Consider the following 20,027-nt stretch of genomic DNA (forward strand, 5'->3'; position numbering starts at 1 on the left):
TGCAGATGTCCCAGAGCCCTGCAGTCGTGTTGGAGCTCCTGAGGATCCCCAGCCAAATTCTGCCACTGACATACAGTACAGCAAGACATCACACCACCGTGGGGGGGGGTCACCCAATACGCAATACGCAATATGCAATATAACATGACTGGGCAAAGTCGGGTGGCACATATTGCAGCAACCTGGGGAAGTAACGCCACATACCACAGATCACAGATCACAAACACAACACTGCAGTCATAATCCAAGCATGAAATGTAACAATGTGAAATTGGTTACAAAATTGCTTTCTGTGTTACTTTAACAAATGTAATAAACAGTTACCATTTTAGGAGAAAAAAAATATTTTACCAGTTATGAACCGAGAAATATATGGATCTTTACAACTCTCTATAATTCTAATATATTATTCTTCTAATTCTTCTTTAGATACATTAACCTCTTAAGGATCGGACACTTTTTTTCAATTTTCGCCTAAAATGACATACCCAAATCTACCTGCCTGTAGCTCAGGACCTGAAGCAAGGATATGCATATTATTGTTACCATTTGAAAGGAAACACTTTGAAGTTTGTGTAAATGTGAAATTAATGTAGGAGAATATAACACATTCGATCTGGTAAAAGATAATACAAACAAAAAAACTAGTTTTCTTTTTCTTTGAAATGCAAGAGAAATGCCACAATATAATATTGCAGTTTAGGCACAATTTAGATTATGGCCAATAGATGGCAGCAGTGTGTGTGCAAAGTTTCAGATTGATCCAGTGAGGAGTTGCAATACTGGACTATATTGTATTAAGTCTGCCCAAATGTGCCGAATTGATCCATTGATACATTTTCAAGTACATAACTAACTAAATTTATGCAAGAATCAAATAAAGTAACAAAAAAACATGACTTCACAGTAGGCCTATTTCACATGAGCACTGATGTTTTTGTAGAAATTGTAGTTAATTCTTAGCCTACTTTTCAGACTTTGAAGCTCCATGGATGACGCTTTACTCTCTAATGAACATTGAATATTAAGAGGAGAAAAGAGGGGAAACACCCTGAGAAGCTTAAAAACGTAGCTCTTGTGTTTAGTCTACAATGCTGCTCTCCATTTACTCTGACTCTGCAGGAGGCCATTAAGTATTTATACAGCTCTGTGCCTCTGTCACGCCACAGGGCTGAACAAATCTCTGTGCTGCTGGGGAGGGAGAGGCACACATGCACACATGCACACAAACAAGCACGCATGCACACACACACACGCACTCACACATGCACGCTCACACTCACACACAGCATCTCAAACAGTCCTCATTCAATACATTTGTGGGCCTTTGCTGCCACTTAGTGTGAAAAATTCCAATTGCAAAACAAAAACATTTAATTTTCAAAATGCCCCCGTTGTCAGCCGGGATAGATTAGATATACATTAATTTTAACCCACTACCAACAGAGTGATATATAAATGAATGTATATGAAAACCGCAACCCAAAAACCACAACCAGCAGACCAACTCTGGAACTCATTCAAGTCTAGACTAGACAAGACTAGAGAACTAAAACAGGAAGCACCAGTGACTCGGTCAATAAAGAAGTGGTCAGATGATGCAGATGTTAAGCTACAGGACTGTTTTGCTAGCACTGACTGGAATATGTTCCGGGATTCTTCCGATGGCATTGAGGAGTACACCACATCAGTCACTGGCTTCATCAATAAGTGCAACGATGACGTCGTCCCCACAGTGACCGTACGTACATACCCCAACCAGAAGCCATAGATTACAGGCAACATCCGCACTGAGCTAAAGGGTAGAGCTGCCGCTTTCAATAACCCGGACACTTACAAGAAAGCTCTCTATGCCCTCCGACGAACCATCAAACAGGCAAAGCGTCAATACAGGACTAAGATTGAATCGTACTACACCGGCTTTGAAAGGCTGGTCATGGCTCACATCAACACCATTATCCCAGAAACCCTAGACCCACTCCAATTTGCATACCGCCCCAACAGATCCACAGATTATGCAATCTCTATTGCACTAGTGCGTACGGCCCAGTACATCACTGGGGCCAAGCTTCCTGCCATCCAGGACCTCTATACCAGGCGGTGTCAGAGGAAGGCCCTAAAAATTGTCAAAGACTCCAGCCACCCTAGTCACAGACTGTTCTCTCTGGTACCGGAGCGCCAAGTCTAGGTCCAAAAGGCTTCTTAACAGCTTCTACCCCCAAGCCATAAGACTCCTGAACAGCTAATCAAATGGCTACCCGGACTATTTGCATTGCATTTGAAAGGGATGTTCACGAGTGTTTCGCACCCATTGCGAAGCAACGTTACAAAACGTCGCGATACAGAATGCAACTCAGACCATTTAGCAACGTCGGGAGACGACTCTGTGGGAGGGGCACGCAAGCAGTGAGAGAAAAGTGCATCATCCGTGGCAAAGGATAATTTCTGTCGAACGAAACGGTCATATTTATTCTTTAGCAAGCTAGCAAAGGTTGTAAGATAGCTGGCAAGCTGTAACAGACAGTCCTCTGTAGTAGCTGGGACAAGAGTTGCACAAATGACAGAGCTACGCCACCGCGGAACGACGGAAAACGACCTACAACATCAACAATCCGAAGACAAGGTACGGAGTGTTAATGGACTGCCGTCTAGCTAGCCAAGGCAAGATAAACATCCGCTACATGCATATGATGCAGGGAGACCTTGCCACAAATTATGATAGTGGCTAGAAATAATTATAGTAAATGTTTTAACTGGTTAGTTAACTATGTCTAGTGTCAAAGGCAAGCTAGCTAGTTGGCCAGCCACATCTACAATTTAATTTGCGCTAGCTACCGTTAGCTTGCTATCGAAACATAGCTAACATGCTAACTACATGATATGGATGCTGATTTGCTGCCAACATTATTTCTGGCGTGAAAGGCACTCCTTTACTACAGTGGTTAGCTATCTTATCTAACGTTTGCGTTTGATGCCAGGTCAAAGAGGGCAGCTAAAGTTAGGTAGCTAGATGTAGCTAGTTAACTACGTATTCAATTGACTAAATCGAGGGTCGTTCCATGTCTTTTCAGCAAGCCATAACACCCACCATCTCAGATTGTTCTGAAATCATTTCTGTAGTTAGAAACAGGTACGATTAGCATTCCAGCAACATTGTATTTTAAATATAATTTGATCTTTGAGAAATCAATTAACTCGATAAAAATTATATTTCAAGAAAATAATGTTGCAGGAATGCTAATCTTATCTGTTTCTATCAACAGAAACGATTTCAGAACAATCTGAGAGGGTGGGTGTCAATTCTCTTTCTTGTGCTATTTGAGGTGGAACGACCTTCAATTTAGTCATAAGCTCTGCCTAGTTTTTCCAATGTATGGGTTGGATTTCAACTCAAGGTAACTAGGCTGAAATGAAATGGCCAATCAACTCTGCAGGAAAGACAACCCACATACACATTTGTAGCCACATACAAATATACTTCCATGAAGGCCTCAACTTAGCTAGTGTGTATGATGCCAGTTGTGGGCTCTTTTGAAGAAAGAAACATAGTTATACATTAAAGTCAAGGGTGTTCATACGTTCTAATAAAAATAGACAGTGTCCAGCTGCTTTGGTGTCTTGCCTGTTCTCTCACATGACACACAGGCTCCACTGTGGGGCATTATTCGATGTTCTGTGTCCTTACAAGACATGCTGTGTTACCCCCTTCACTTCGCCTTGCATTCCTGGCTAGGCATAGGGCCTTGCATTGTGGTTTTTGATCAGTAATTGACATTACCCCCAATCTGTGTTTGACTGCTGAATAGAAGGATAGTGTTAACAACTGCCAGACAGGCCCCATGCAGCTGTGTTGTGCTAGTGGTATAGGCCTGTGGCGCTGTCTGTGGTTTGGTTTAGTTTAGAGTCAGACATCAATGTAGGAGTTCCCTGACTGTAGATGCAACTTTCCATGGAGAACATGGTGTCTCTGTCATGTGCACGCTCACTTTATTTTAGTTGAAATTGTATGAGCCATGTTGAGCCAAAGTTAGAAGAATAGGCCATGATTGGCGGGGGGTTTGTATATGAGTCAAATGATGTAACTGTGACATAGTTTAAGGACACTGGAAAATAGATCTAACCTATTTATACCCAGAGGAAACGTGACTATTTCTGGCTTGTTTGTGTGTACGGTATGTATGGGTGAGTGGGTAGCCTAGGTCAAAAGACTATTAATGTGGTAGCCTAGGTGAAAAGACAAGGTAGAAATGGCATAGGCCTCCATTACTTAACATGGTTGAATGAATATTTTGCTTCTGATGATGTGAAACGGGAAAGAGTGTAGTGCTACTCTTTCCCTCACAGGAAACTGTGAGGGGAAAATGGTCTCTTCAGTAGCAGGAGTGTTGAAAGGAGGGGCTATTTTTAACCAGGGCATCCTGACTGACGTGATATGGTCACCATGGAAACCAGCGAGCCTGGAGGATCCATCAGCTTGATAGCTACTGCTGTGTGTGTGTGTGTACTGTGTGTGTGTTTGCAACCAAGACAGGAAGAGTGTAGGCTAACAGCCATCTGTTGTGTTATTAGGAGGTTAGACGACAGTGTAACTTTGGTAGTGCTCAGGGGGAGAGGGCAGAGGGGAGCGACAACGATGACTTCATCACAGCAGTCTAGTGTCTGCTGTCTCCTGATTACACATTTTGGTGGCTGTTGCCATGGAAAAGCAGAGGGTCATCCGGATTAATGCAGTTTCACAGCATCAAGCTCTCGGAGCATCAAGGGGGCAGACAGACACTGAAATATATTGATTACTTTGTCACCATCAGACCTACATTTATCACGCAGAATATCCTAACACCAAAGCAGAAAAGCTCTACAAGCTTGCTTGCAATGTTTTTGTTCACTGACATAAAAAATTGACCTAGAAAGGAAGTGGGAGAACATTCCTCATAGGTAGCTAGCTGTGTTTGTTTACATTGTATGACTCACTTTCTCCCCATCTCTCTCTCTCTCTCTCTCTCTCTCTCTCTCTCTCTCTCTCTCTCTCTCTCTCTCTCTCTCTCTCTCTCTCTCTCTCTCTCTCTCTCTCTCTCTCTCTCTCCTCTCTCTCTCTGTGTGTGTAGGGATCTGAGAATGAAGGGAAAGCAGAGAAGGATGGGGCGTCTGACAGTGAGACCAAGCCTGATACAGGGCTCCCTGAGGTGCCTGTCCCTGCTGATGACACCCCCGAGGTCCTCAACAAAGCCCTGTCTGGACTGTCCTCACGGTAAACACTACCAAAATAACATAGATTTTCTTCACATGGTAATCACAACATCCGATTTGGCAATTGTTTGGAACAAGGGAAAGATGACCATTTCACAAAACATAATGTCTGCGTCCCATAGGGCTCTTGTTAAAAGTAGTGTGCTATATAGGGAATAGGATGCCATTTGGGACACAACAAACGGATTGCATTTTTATTTACCATCTTATGTTTGCTCCTCCATCCTAACAACATCCTGCTGTTCAGTCATGGATAATTGAATGCTTATGAAACACCACCTGCTATACTCACTAGAACTCATATTGATCTGTGTAGGCCTATATTGACATTCTTTAGGAATGTCTTGACCAGCAATTATTTTGTGCACACAAACAACTGATATGGATGCTTATTGTTCACCTCTTCATTTCACTGTGTTCATTTGACAATCTATTACACTGTATATGGGTATTAACTGTGTGTGTTGTCAGATGGAAGAACTGGTGGGTGCGAGGGATCCTGACTCTGGCCATGATCTCCTTCTTCTTCATCATCATCTACCTGGGCCCCATGGTGCTAATGCTGATTGTGAGTGCTTCTCCTCCCTTCCCTCAGCCTCCTGTCAGTCAGTTTATTAGCCAATCCCAAATCGCTCCCTCTCCCTTGACCCTAACCCCTCGCTGTTTCCAGATCTGTAGGTTCAGGATAGGAATAAGCAGTGCAGTGGTGGAGCTTCTACCATATTGCTTACACACCTTACAGATCTGCAGAAACAAAGGGTTAGGAAGACTAAGGAGAGGGTAAGGGATTCAATTGGGTCTGTCTGTTTCTGTCTGTCCTTAATAGTTTCAGGTTCAGAGTGTAGCTCAGTGGAAATAACAGGCTCTTCTCTGCTCTGCTTTAATGCTCTGCTGGACTTGCTGGGAGGGAGATACCATGCTGCCACATCCAGACACTGCAGGAACTAAATTGAGAACACAAAAACTCTAAATAGTCGCAGCACAAGACGTCCAAATGTGTATGATTAAATTAGATGGTTTTGAGCAACGAGGAATCATACACAGACCAGATGCTGTTGTCAGAGCGATATCAAAATGTGTGGTAGGGGAATACCATGTAGTTGATACCAAAGGGATGATACTAAAACTCAGACGGTCATCGGCACACCTCAGTAATTTATTACAGATCTGTTGTATATTTGCAGTAATATTGGATTATCTGTCTCTGTCCAGGTGCTGTGTGTGCAGATCAAATGCTTCCAAGAGATCATCCACATCGGTTACAGTGTATATCACTCCTACCACCTTCCCTGGTTCAGAACGTTGAGCTGGTGAGACACACACACAGTTTTATGTCTGTGTTTAAGGTTACACTGCAACTAACCATTTGTTGACCTGAAATAATGAATTGCATGTTTTATTTCATTGCAGACTTCCTGAGGTTTGTTGGTCTTGGTAATGTTTACCCAGTTTATAGTGTTTATCTAGGTTATTAAACCAATCAGCAGATAGACTCTATCATGTTAGTTAGCTGATCAAATTATCAGTGTATATAGAGGTATAGGATTTTAGCCAATGTAGTGGTGATGGTATTTGTAGTATGATCGCTCAGTGGTCTCTTGCCATTCACATTGCACTATGTTGGAAAAACCTGGTGAAAAGCTCTTAACATTATTGATGTAATTATTGAACCCATGATGTCCCTTACTGGCTTCAGACACATGCAACCCCAAAGTTCACCATGACACCAGACTTTTCTAGACTAGAGTGCATAGTGCATGTTCAATCTGACTCTGCAGCTACTTAGTGCAGTTGATCTGTGTTCTGTTTCAACAGTTCTGACCTCACCTTCCCTTCCTCATCCTCCCCCCAGGTACTTCCTACTGTGTGTGAACTATTTCTTCTACGGAGAGACGGTGACGGACTACTTCTCTAATCTGGTGCAGAGGGAGGAGCCGTTGCGCATCCTCAGCAAATACCACCGCCTCATCTCCTTCGCCCTGTACCTCACTGGTGAGGCTGTGGCTCAAGTTCTAACTAGCTTCCTTTCCTTGTGTTTTCCTTCATCATCACTGATCTGGCCAGACAGGAAATCGATCTAGTGCTTTCAGGGAGTATTGAGAGTGAGAGGGAGGGAGAAGGGGAGTCCTTTAGCGTTGCTTTAGTCACTGTTGGAGCTTCTGCATTTTTTATCAGTTTTTACCTGACCAAGGGTTTGGTACAACTTTTTAAAATGATAAAAGTTTCAGAGGGAAGCTTTACTTGCTCCACCCTCCGTCTTTCAGTCAGTCAGTGCAGCAGGATGTGGTAAAGGCAGACAGCACTTGACTCGCTAACGTCTGTTTCTGACTGCATGATCACACCTCGACGCTGTGCCTCAAGCTGAAAGGAGAGGAAAGTAAATACCCATCCCTCCTTCGTTCACTCCTCCCTTTGGGTACATTTAAAAACCAGGCCAGGTCGTTTACTGTAGAAGTGCTGGCAGGGAAAGGCTTTTAAGGTAATCGGGCTATCTCCCCAGTGCCAGATAATATAGGAGGTCACAGAGTCAAGTAGTTCTATACAGACAAACTCTCAGAACCCTGTGTGCTTTGTTCTAGCCTGGTCCCAGATCTGTTTGTCATGTGGCCACCACAATGACCATAGTTGGCAAGACAGCACAAATAGATCTGGGACCAGGCTAGCTTTGTTCTGCTCTGATGAAGCCTATGTAACAAAAGGATGTGAATTGGATGGATGTAGAAATATTCACGTATCCAAGTTGTCCTAACTGGATTATGGTCACATTGGCTTGATCTAATTTGTTTGATTCAATAAAAGCATCTTACTCAGAAGGGTGTCTTCTTACTCTGCTTTGGGAATGAATAGAATTCTTGGAACTGTAAGAAATGAAGAGTTCAATGCTGCACATTCATGTGATTATCTTTTTATCTGTTACTGACTTTGGCAGGCTTTTAACCTCGGAACCCAGAACCAAATTGGCATTTACGCGTCACTAAAGATTGAGTTTGTGATGTAAACATGGCTAGGATGATTACAAGGGTGCAGTTGCTGGTCCTCAGTTTGAAAGCAAAGAATGACAATAATAACTACTAAAAACAGGCTGATCCAAAATGCTTTGTTGACTTGTTACTCTCTTCTTGGTGTTGTGCAGGTTTCTGCATGTTTGTGCTGAGCCTGGTGAAGAAACACTATCGCCTGCAGTTCTACATGGTGAGTGTTTGTGTTGCGTAGTGTATTGGGCATAGTGTATGTGTAGTGTATTGGGCATAGTGTTTGTGTGTTCTATATTATATGAGCCCTCTTCCTCTTGGCTGCTACTACATTATTGATGTGGCCCGGCCTAAAAACATGGAAGCCCTCCAGCAGTGTTCTGGGTCCGTTCCAGGACATAAGGCCAGGGCCTCATCTACAGCAGTGGTTCTTCTCTCCCCCCCACCCCCCCCCCCCCATTCCTGCTTTCAACTTACTCTTGAAAGGTGCAATTTCGAAATTGGGTTGTGCATCAGTTTTCCTCTTATGTCAGTCATTGCATACCTTAGAGAGCTATTTATAACTTGTCAGAAATGTCCAGATCAACTCAACTTGCCCATGTCAGCTAACGTTTTTACCTCAATGTTTTTTAGCCCATAGATTTTCTTGTGATGTTTGAGTCACTCAAGTATCACATGAAATGAACATTAGACATGGAAAGATGTATAGAATTGCAAGAAAATTTAGCTTTAAACCTGCAAAATCTTCACTCCACCAACAAGAGGGGCGTGAACAGTTTGTCATGAACAGCTCTTGTGCCTATTGAAATAGACGTTGCGTGCGCGCTGGGGGGCGTTCCCCAATGCTGTAATGGGGGTCTGAGGGAACGAATGTGGGAACCCCTGCTCTAAAGTACCTTCAGAAAGTATTCACACCCCTCGACTTCCTCCACATTTTGTTGTTAATGCCTGAAGTAAAAAAAGTATTACATTTAGATCATGTCAAAGTGGAATTTTTTCAACATTTTTACAATTTAATAAAAAATGAGTAAGCGTTCAACCCCTTTGTTATGGCAGGCCTAAAAGTTCAGGAGTAAAAATGTGCTTAACAAGTCACGTAATATGTTGCATGGACTCACTATGTGTGCAATAATAGTGTTTAACATGGTTTGCCACCAGGTTTGCACACATCTCAGGAGGGATTTTGTCCCACTCCTCTTTGCATATCTTTTCCAAGCCATTAAGGTTTCAAGGCTGACGTTTGGCAACTCGAACCTTTAGCTCCCTCCACAGATTTTCTATGGGATTAAGGTCTGGAGACTGGCTAGGCCACTCCAGGACCTTAATGTGCTTCTTCTTGAGACACTTCTTTGTTGCCTTGGCCATGTGTTTTGGGTCATTGTCATGCTGGAATACCGATTCACGACCCATTTTCAATGCCCTGGCTGAGGGAAGGAGGTTCTCACCCAAGATTTGACAGTACATGGCCCCCTCCATCGTCCCTTTTGATGCGGTGAAGTTGTCCTGTCCCCTTAGCAGAAAAACACCCCCAAAGCATAATGTTTCCACGTCCATGTTTGACGGTGGGGATGGTGTTCTTGGGGTCATAGGCAGCATTCCTCCTCCTCCAAACACGGCGAGTTGAGTTGATGCCAAAGAGCTCGATTTTGGTCTCATCTGACCACAACACTTTGACCCAGTTCACCACTGAATCATTCAGATGTTCATTGGCAAACTTCAGACAGGCCTGTATATGTGCTTTCTTGAGCAGGGGGACCTTGCGGGCGCTGCAGGATTTCAGTCCTTCACGGTGTAGTGTGTTACCAATTATTTTCTTGGTGACTATGGTCCCAGCTGCCTTGAGATCATTGACAAGATCCTCCCGTGTAGTTCTGGGCTGATTCCTCACCGTTCTCATGATCATTGCAACTCCACGAGGTGAGATCTTGCATGGAGCCCCAGGCCGAGGGAGATTGACAGTTATTTTGTGTTTCTTCCATTTGCGAATAATCACACCAACTGTTGTCACCTTCTTACCAAACTGCTTGGCGATGGTCTTGTAGCCCATTCCAGTCTACAATCTTGTCCCTGACATCCTTGGAGAGCTCTTTGGTCTTGGCCATGGTGGAGAGTTTGGAATCTGATTGATTGCTTCTGTGGACAGGTGTCTTTTATACAGGTAACAAACTGAGATTAGGAGCACTCCCTTTAAGAGTGTGCTCCTAATCTCAGCTCGTTACCTGTATAAAAGACACCTGGGAGCCAGAAATCTTTCTGATTGAGAGGGGGTCAAATACTTATTTCCCTCATTAAATTGCAAATCAATTTATAACATTTTTGACATACGTTATTCTGGATTTTTTTGTTGTTATTCTGTCTCTCACTGTTCAAATAAACCTACCATTAAAATTATAGACTGATCATTTCTTTGTCAGTGGGCAAACATACAAAATCAGCAGGGGATTAAATACTTTTTTCCCCTCACTGTATTGTGGATAGTCAGATTAATATTATAGTTTGATTAAAACATTTGCATACTTTGGGGGGGTCACAAAAAAAAGCAGACATTGAATATCCCTTTGAGCATGGTGAAGTTATTAATACACTACAAAGATACAGGCGTCCTTCCTAACTCAGTTGCTGGAGAGGAAGGAGACCGCTCAGGAATTTCACCATGAGGCCAATGGTGACTTTAAAACAGTTGAGTTTAATGGCTGTGATAGGAGAAAACTGAGGATGGATCAACAACGGTGTAGTTTCTCCACAATACTAACCTAATTGACAGAGTGAAAAGAAGGAAGCCTGTACAGAAAACAAATATTCCAAAACATGCATCCTGTTTGCAACAAGTCATTAAAGTAATACTGCAAAAAATGTGGCAAAACAATTAACTTTTTGTCCTGAATACAAAGTGTTATGTTTGGGGCAAATCCAATACAACACATTACTGAGTGTCACTCTCCATATTTTCAGGAATAGTGGTGGCTGCATCATGTTATGGGTATGCTTGTAATCGTTAAGGACTGGGGAGTAAAAAAAGAAGAAAGAAAAAAGAAACGGAATGGAGATAAGCACAGGCCGAGTTACATTTTTGACCTACATCTGCTTGAAAATCTATGGCAAGACCTGAAAAATGGTTGTCTAGCAATGAACAACAACTAATTTGACAGCGCTTGAAGAATTTTTATTGGAAAATGGCACAATCCATGTGTGGAAAGATCTTAGAGACTTACCCAGAAAGACTCCCAGCTGTAATTGCTGCCAAAGCTGATTCTAACATGTATTGACTCGGGGTTCAATGCTTATCTAGTCACGATATGTTAGTTTTTTTATATTTTTTTATACAAATGTTAGTATTTTTCTTCCACTCTGACATTGGTTTTTTGTAATGACAATTAAATCAATTTTTATCCCACTTTGTAACACAACAAAATGTGGAAAAAAGGGGTTTGAATACTTTCTGAAGGCACTTTATCTGCTGCTGCTGCCTTTGTCTCTCACACACACACACACACACACACACAGCTAGAGGCTCTGTGTTCTGGGCTCTGGCTTGACCATGTAAGGCAGTGACAGAGCTGAGCGCTGCAAGGAAACATACAGTGCCTTCGGAAAGGATTCAGACCCCTTGACTTGTTCCATATTTTGTTACGTTACAGCCTTATTCTAAAATGGATTAAAAAATATATATATCCTTTGCAATCTACAAACAATACCCCATAATGACAAAGCAAAAACAGGTTTTTAGAAATTTTTGAAAAATGTATTAAAAATAAAAATCCTTATTTACATAAGTATTCAGCCTCTTTATGAGACTCAAAATTGAGCTCAGGTGCATCCTGTTTCCATTGATCATCCTTGAGGTGTTTCTACAACTTCATTGGAGTCTGCCTGTGGTAAATTTCATTGATTGGACATGATTTGGAAAGGCACACACCTGTCTATATAAGGTCCCACAGTTGACAGTGCATGTCAGAGCAAAAACCAAGCCATGAGGTCGAAGGAATTGTCCGTAGAGCTCCGAGACAGGATTGTGTCGAGGCACAGATCTGGGGAAGGGTACCAAAAAATGTCTGCAGCATTGAAGGTCCCCAAGAACACATTAGCCGCCATCATTCTTAAATGGAAGATATTTGGAACCACCAAGACTGTTCCTAGAGCTGGCCGCCCGGCCAAACTTAGCAATCGGGGGAGAAGGGCCTTGGTCAGGGAGGTGACCAAGAACCTGATGGTCACTCTGACAGAGCTCTAGAGTTCCTCTGTAGAGATGGGAGAACCTTTCAGAAGGACAACCATCTCTACAGCACTTCACTAATCAGGCCTTTATGGTAGTGGCACATGTAAAAGGCACATGACAGCCCACTTGGAATTTGCCAAAAGGCCCCTAAAGACTCTCAGACCATGAGAAACAAGATTCTCTGGTCTGATGAAACCAAGATTGAACTCTTTGGCCTCAATGCCTAGCGTCACGGCTGGAGGAAACCTGGCACCATCCCTACGGTGAAGCATGGTGGTGGCAGCATCATGCTGTGGGGATGTTTTTCAGCGGCAGGGACTGGGAGACTAGTCAGGATCGAGGAAAATATTAATGGAGCAAAGTACAGAGAGATCCTTGATGAAAACCTGCTCCAGAGCGCTCAAGACCTGTCCTTGAGTGGCCCAGCCGGAGCCTGAACCTGAACCCGATCGAACATGTCTGGAGAGACCTGAAAATAGCTGTGCAGCAACGCTCCCCATCCAACCTGACAGAGCCTGAGAGGATCTTTATTTTTTATTTAAATTTTTTTAAGAATGGGTGGAACTCGCCAAATACAGGTGTGCCACGCTTGTAGCGTCATACCCAAGAAGACTTGAGGCTGTAATCGCTGCCAAAGGTGCAAACATTTATAGATCCTGTTTTTGCTTTGTCATTATGGGGTATTGTGTGTAGATTGATGAGGAAAACAATTTATTTAATCAATTTTCGAATAAGACTAATGTAACAAAATGTGGAAAAAGACCAGGGGTCTGAATACTGCAGTAACACATCAATCAGTGAGAGGGACTGCGTGCTAAAAACTGCATACTGCATTAAAGCTGATCTGCAAAATGGCACACACTGACTGGGCTGAGGGCTTCGTCTACAGCGCTATTCAAATCTTACCCTATGAGGTCCGGAGTACTGCTGGTTTTCTGTTCTACCTGATAATTAATTGCACCCACCTGGTGTCTCAGGTCTAAATCAGTGCCTCATTAGAGGGGAAGAATGGAAAGAAAGCAGTGGGAACTGGCTTCGAGGTCCAGATTTTAATTTGAGGGGTTCTAGGATATGTTTGTGTTGTTGCAAAGACCACAGACCAATGATGACACATCTATCAGTAAGGATTGCTCTGCCAAATGGCATTCATGTCATTAACACTTAGATATAAGCAAAGATGGGGCGTATGTGTAAATACCACGGTAATTGAATCATATTTTCTATCAACTTTTGGGTTCCTTGATCTCAATTTTCTCCATAGAGATCCTATAATACACAATATAAGACAGTGTATATTATGATGTTTTTCTCCCTGCCTGTTCTCCATGTCAGTTTGGCTGGACTCATGTAACTCTGCTGATCGTTGTGACCCAGTCCCACCTCATCATCCACAACCTGTTTGAGGGAATGATCTGGTAAGGAATGTCCCTGTCTGTCTCCGTCATCCAACCGGGAGAAGTTAGTGAAGCTATTTGAGGCTGCAGTTCATGTGCTTTCTCATCCTACAGTTACAAATAACGACAACTTCATTTAGAATATTAAGTAGCAGCCTACCTATTGGCTCTTGGTCGTTGTAACCTATCCTGCTCCTTTAACTTTTAATTCTGTTTTTTAAATTCCATGTTCCATTGATTAGATATCTCCTAACTTTTGCCACACATGACTGTAGCCTATTGCCGCTTTGATGACTTGTGAGTGGCGAGCAACACGCTCCACTCTCATGAAAAGCAATAGCAGCAGCATAAATGATACCATTTCTCTCTATATCTCTATGTCTTGCAGCAGTCACGTTCAGATCTGTACGGTCAGTTCAAATTACACATACCCGAGACCAGTGACAATCATATCAGATCCGAACCAATCCGTTCAGATCCCGAATCGGTTCTCGGGTACAGGTGGCTCCGTGAAGACCTCTAGTGGGAGAACTGACTGCAGAGTGAAAATGCTATTAGCTGATGTAATTGTGACTTGCACTACAACCATGTGATGGAAATTATAAGTGCATTAGGGTGTTAGGTTGGTCCACATCATGGGCTTGTACTGTGTAGAAGAGACATGCTCTGTGCACAACATATTTATGTAACACCCCATTGAATATGCCCCAGTTGTTTATACCAGTTCCTCTCTCCTTCTCTGTCTAGGTTCATCGTGCCCATCTCCTGTGTGATCTGCAATGACATCATGGCCTACATGTTTGGCTTCTTCTTTGGACGTACTCCACTCATTAAGGTTAGCAAGACTGGCACTGTCAGTCACACAACTATGGTCAACATCAACAGGCAACATGGCGAGCCTATCTAATATTATTGTCATTGAATATGAGTGAATATGTAATAGGTATGTTGCATTTTGCAAAAGGGATACCATTTGAACACTCTTTAATGTGTTAATGTGACTGTGTTCCATTCAGCTGTCTCCTAAGAAGACCTGGGAAGGCTTCATTGGTGGATTCTTTTCTACTGTTATATTTGGGATCCTGGTAAGAAATGACCATTGCCATAACTAAGTGCTAAAGTTTTCCTTTAAATTCCCCACAAGTCCAATTATCTTACTCCCTTTGTCCTCCTCTCTCCAGTTGTCCTATGTGATGGCGGGCTACAGCTTCTTTGTGTGTCCGGTGGCGTTCAACAGCGACCATAACAGTTTTGAGGTGGACTGTGAGCCCTCTGACCTGTTCCAGCTGCAGGACTATGCCCTGCCTGCTGCCCTTGAGTCCCTCACTGGATGGGTGAGCATGATCTGTCCTCTGTCTGGCTGGTCTCTGTTTCTGATCTGTCTGGTCTAACTTGCCCCAGAGAGAACATTTTTTTGTTCCATTTTACACATTTTGGCTATGGTGTGTAGAGAAAAGGTTGCTGTTATAAAGCTAGTTTGCTGCAATTATACACATTTTGCCATGGGGTGGAGAGAAATGTTTGCAGTTTTTAATATGATATTTGAGTGAGAGTGACTAACAAAATCAATGCCCCCTGGTCACTAATTCAACCTTGATTACTACAAGTTTAGATAGCTGGCCACTAGACAAATTTACCAATCTAAAAACATGTTAGCTGACAGAGAAACATTTTTGAAATTGCACCTGTATTCTACTACTCTACCTCGTTTGTAAGTTGAGACCCCGTCTGAGTTCCCCCCCCAAAAAACAACATTGATCCGAGGGCCTTCAAAACAGTCCTAAATCCTGTCTCCTTATTTCTCCTCTTTTTGCATAAACTGTTTGACCATATGTGAGACTGTAGTTTAACACCTCTCTCTCTCACTCGCCCCCCCCCCTCTCTTTCTCCCTCTCTCTCCAGCCCACACTGCGCCTCTACCCATTCCAGATTCACAGCATCTCCCTGTCTGCCTTTGCCTCCCTCATGGGACCTTTCGGAGGCTTCTTTGCCAGCGGCTTTAAGAGGGCCTTCAAGATCAAGGTGACTGTCAGAACACCTCACCACTGTTATTACAGGGCCCGGTGGACTCACTAGATTTGAGTAGCCTCTCAGTTGGCAGTGCTCATGATCTATGCTTCTGGAATCACTTGGTTGTTCAACTTTGTTTGTGATCCTCTGCAGTTTCATGCAAGCTGTGCATTGACTTATTTGGACTTTGCTTGAGCAAAGGGCCTCCACAGTGCACAAGCTGTGTGTTATGTTGTCCTCTGCTCTGATGCCCTATTGCTCTGATGTCATCATGTCCCTCTGGCCTGTTATTGTCATTCCAGGACTTTGCCAACACCATCCCCGGTCACGGTGGCATCATGGACCGCTTCGACTGCCAGTACCTCATGGCCACGTTCGTCAACGTGTACATCGCCAGCTTCATCAGGTAACTAGCTAGAACACCACAGGCGTATTAACTGCTTTGGCTGACAATCCTGATGTGTTGGTAGATTATTGTTATTTTTAAGCAATAAGGCCCGGGTGGGTGTGGTATATGGCCAATATACCAGGGCTAAGGGCTGTTGTATGCACGAAGCAACACCGAGTGCCTGGATACAGCCCTTAGCCGTGGTATATTGGCCATATACAGTGGGGGAAAAAAGTATTTAGTCAGCCACCAATTGTGCAAGTTCTCCCACTTAAAAATATGAGAGAGGCCTGTAATTTTCATCATAGGTACACATCAACTCTGACAGACAAATTGAGAAAAAAAAATCCAGAAAATCACATTGTAGGATTTTTTATGAATTTATTTGCAAATTATGGTGGAAAATAAGTATTTGGTCACCTACAAACAAGCAAGATTTCTGGCTCTCACAGACCTGTAACTTCTTCTTTAAGAGGCTCCTCTGTCCTCCACTTGTTACCTGTATTAATGGCACCTGTTTGAACTTGTTATCAGTATAAAAGACACCTGTCCACAACCTCAAACAGTCACACTCCAAACTCCACTATGGCCAAGACCAAAGAGCTGTCAAAGGACACCAGAAACAAAATTGTAGACCTGCACCAGGCTGGGAAGACTGAATCTGCAATAGGTAAGCAGCTTGGTTTGAAGAAATCAACTGTGGGAGCAATTATTAGGAAATGGAAGACATACAAGACCACTGATAATCTCCCTCGATCTGGGGCTCCACGCAAGATCTCACCCCGTGGGGTCAAAATGATCACAAGAACGGTGAGCAAAAATCCCAGAACCACACGGGGGGACCTAGTGAATGACCTGCAGAGAGCTGGGACCAAAGTAACAAAGCCTACCATCAGTAACACACTACGCCGCCAGGGACTCAAATCCTGCAGTGCAGACGTGTCCCCCTGCTTAAGCCAGTACATGTCCAGGCCCGTCTGAAGTTTGCTAGAGTGCATTTGGATGATCCAGAAGAGGATTGGGAGAATGTCATATGGTCAGATGAAACCAAAATAGAACTTTTTGGTAAAAACTCAACTCGTCGTTTTGGAGGACAAAGAATGCTGAGTTGCATCCAAAGAACACCATACCTACTGTGAAGCATGGGGGTGGAAACATCATGCTTTGGGGCTGTTTTTCTGCAAAGGGACCAGGACGACTGATCCGTGTAAAGGAAAGAATGAATGGGGCCATGTATCGTGAGATTTTGAGTGAAAACCTCCTTCCATCAGCAAGGGCATTGAAGATGAAACGTGGCTGGGTCTTTCAGCATGACAATGATCCCAAACACACCGCCCGGGCAACGAAGGAGTGGCTTCGTAAGAAGCATTTCAAGGTCCTGGAGTGGCCTAGCCAGTCTCCAGATCTCAACCCCATAGAAAATCTTTGGAGGGAGTTGAAAGTCCGTGTTGCCCAGCGACAGCCCCAAACATCACTGCTCTAGAGGAGATCTGCATGGAGGAATGGGCCAAAATACCAGCAACAGTGTGTGAACACCTTGTGAAGACTTACAGAAAACGTTTGACCTGTGTCATTGCCAACAAAGGGTATATAACAGTATTGAGAAACTTTTGTTATTGACCAAATACTTATTTTCCACCATCATTTGCAAATAAATTCATTAAAAATCCTACAATGTGATTTTTTGGAATTCTTTTTCTCATTTTGTCTGTCATAGTTGATGTGTACCTATGTTGAAAATTACAGGCCTCTCTCATCTTTTTAAGTGGGAGAACTTGCACAATTGGTGGCTGACTAAATACTTTTTTTCCCCACTGTACCACAAACCCTGAGGTGCCTTATTGCTATTATAAACTGGTTATCAATGTAATTAGAACAGTAAAAATACATTTTGTCATACCCGTGGTAGATGGTCTGATATACTACGGCTCTCAGCCAATCAGCATTCTGGGCTCCAACCACCCAGTTTATAATTTGTAATTCTCTCCCAGGGGGGTCCTCTGTTGTATAGAGACATGAGGCTGCAGCCTCAACCAGTTTGACTAACCAGGCCTTTGTTGGGGGCATCTTTGTGCTGTCATAAGGTCACCCTGTATGTGATCCATTGTGTAATCTTCTGTCTCCAGGGGCCCTAACCCTGCCAAGGTGGTCCAACAACTCCTAGCCCTGCGCCTGGACCAGCAGCTCCACATCTTCAACTCCCTGAAGACCCACCTGACAGAGAGGGGTCTGCTGGAAGAGGCAGCATAGGGCCCCCATGGCCAGGCCCAGGGTCGGGTCACCCTACTGGGAACAGGAGGGCAGCCCCTTGGCACCAGGAAGCCCTAGAGGTGTGGGAGAAGAAGTGTGGTGCTTGTGTGAGAAAGAACACAAGCCTTTGGGTCATTCCATTGTGTGTGTGTGTGACTTTGAGAGAGTGTGTACATTATGACAGTGTGTCCTAAACTGTTTTCCTTTGTCAGTGTTTCAGGTTGCGTCTGTGAGTTACTGTACCTGTTTATGTAGTCATGTCAGCCATAGTATCTACAACAGAGTGATGCCACTTTATCTGTGTACCACGATGAGGTCAGGTGGACATTTCCACATGTATACAGGATGTTCTATACCTATAATGTGTGTGAATATTTGATGATATACATTTTTTTATTAGTGTTTTAATGCACTGGGCAACATACTCCCACTGTATCGTCCTCACCCTGCCACCCTGCCTGTCTTATGCTTCATTCGTTGTAATAATTGTTTGTATTAATGTTGATGGTTGAGTTTTTACATTGTCATCTTCCATTATATCCCTGTGGTTTGTCTATGTGCATTTTACTCTGTAGAGATTCATTCTGCTATTGGCATATGTCATGCTACATGTGTTTCTTGCTGTTTTTGTTACCATCTTTGCATCCCAAATGGCACGCTATTCCCTATACAGTGCACTACTTTTGATCAGAGCCCTATTGGCCCCCTGGTCAAAAGTAGTGCACTATAGGGTGTCATTGTAGCCACTCATTCTTCGCCTACAGCTTCATTCACACCCAGCCAAATGGTGTACGTGACATCATGTGGGGGTAGAACCATTAGAGGAATTGGACTGTCTAAATTAGGAGCAAAACACCACTAGGGATTTGACCGGATTATTGAATATGTCATAAGTGTTACGGAAAGGAGGTCAAGGGTAAAGCTGTTTCCTGCACAGCAATGGATGGACTACACGTTGTAAGATGACAAAAAAGGAATAGTATAGAAGACTAATCTGTTTTCACAATGTATTTGATTGCCATTTCTGATAGTTTACTACACAATTGTCTGCCTGAATGTAAGAACTTTATGTAAAACTATTCTCCTTTTGGTGTGGGAGTGATAAGTTAGGGTTTTAGCAATGGTTATTTGGGTTATTTATTTGCCGATCAAGTTTCATTATCAGAGATCAGTTCATGGTGGTTGACTGTCACCAGAGGTGTGTGTTGAACAAAAATATAAAGGCAACAGTTTCAAAGATTTTACTGAGTTACACTACATAGAAGGAAATCAATCAGTTGAAATAAATTCATTAGGCCTAAATCTATGGATTTCACATCACTGGGCAGGGGCGCAGCCATGGGTGGACCTGGGAGGGCATAGGCCCGGCCCAGCCAATCAGAATGAGTTTTTCAACACAAATGGGCTTTATTACAGACAGAAATACCCCCTCCCCCCTCAAGACGATCCCGCAGGTGGAGGTCCTGGGCTGGCGTGGTTACACGTGGTCTGTTGTGAGGCCGGTTGGATGTACTGCCAAATTCTCTAAAATGATGTTGGAGGCGGCTTAT

The 20,027-nt window shown here is 43.3% G+C and overlaps 1 protein-coding gene across 1 annotated transcript; it reads left to right on the plus strand.

Moving 5' to 3' along the window:
• The first annotated feature begins 2,375 nt into the window (after positions 1 to 2,375).
• On the plus strand, positions 2,376 to 19,716 carry LOC311141968 (phosphatidate cytidylyltransferase 2-like). Its single transcript, XM_084177500.1, has 13 exons — positions 2,376 to 2,623; positions 5,106 to 5,248; positions 5,719 to 5,815; positions 6,460 to 6,557; positions 7,100 to 7,239; positions 8,381 to 8,439; positions 13,768 to 13,850; positions 14,577 to 14,664; positions 14,846 to 14,914; positions 15,011 to 15,163; positions 15,732 to 15,851; positions 16,142 to 16,245; positions 18,354 to 19,716. The coding sequence occupies exons 1-13, from the start codon at positions 2,558 to 2,560 to the stop codon at positions 18,475 to 18,477; spliced, it is 1,344 nt and encodes a 447-aa protein (XP_084033626.1). The 5' UTR covers positions 2,376 to 2,557; the 3' UTR covers positions 18,478 to 19,716.
• Positions 19,717 to 20,027: the final 311 nt, after the last annotated feature.

This window comes from Coregonus lavaretus (genome assembly GCF_964263955.1).
Source record: "Coregonus lavaretus genome assembly, chromosome: 14".
Classification (NCBI taxonomy): domain Eukaryota; kingdom Metazoa; phylum Chordata; class Actinopteri; order Salmoniformes; family Salmonidae; genus Coregonus; species Coregonus lavaretus.

What these genes read in the sequence shown, in the direction of transcription:
- LOC311141968 (XM_084177500.1), top strand. Translation starts at nt 2,558, where the DNA reads ATGACAGAGCTACGCCACCGCGGAACGACGGAAAACGACCTACAACAT. An exon ending in ATCAACAATCCGAAGACAAG is followed by an intron (nt 2,624 to 5,105) that starts GTACGGAGTGTT and finishes CTGTGTGTGTAG; the next exon opens with GGATCTGAGAATGAAGGGAA. An exon ending in TTGAGTCCCTCACTGGATGG is followed by an intron (nt 15,164 to 15,731) that starts GTGAGCATGATC and finishes CTCTCTCTCCAG; the next exon opens with CCCACACTGCGCCTCTACCC.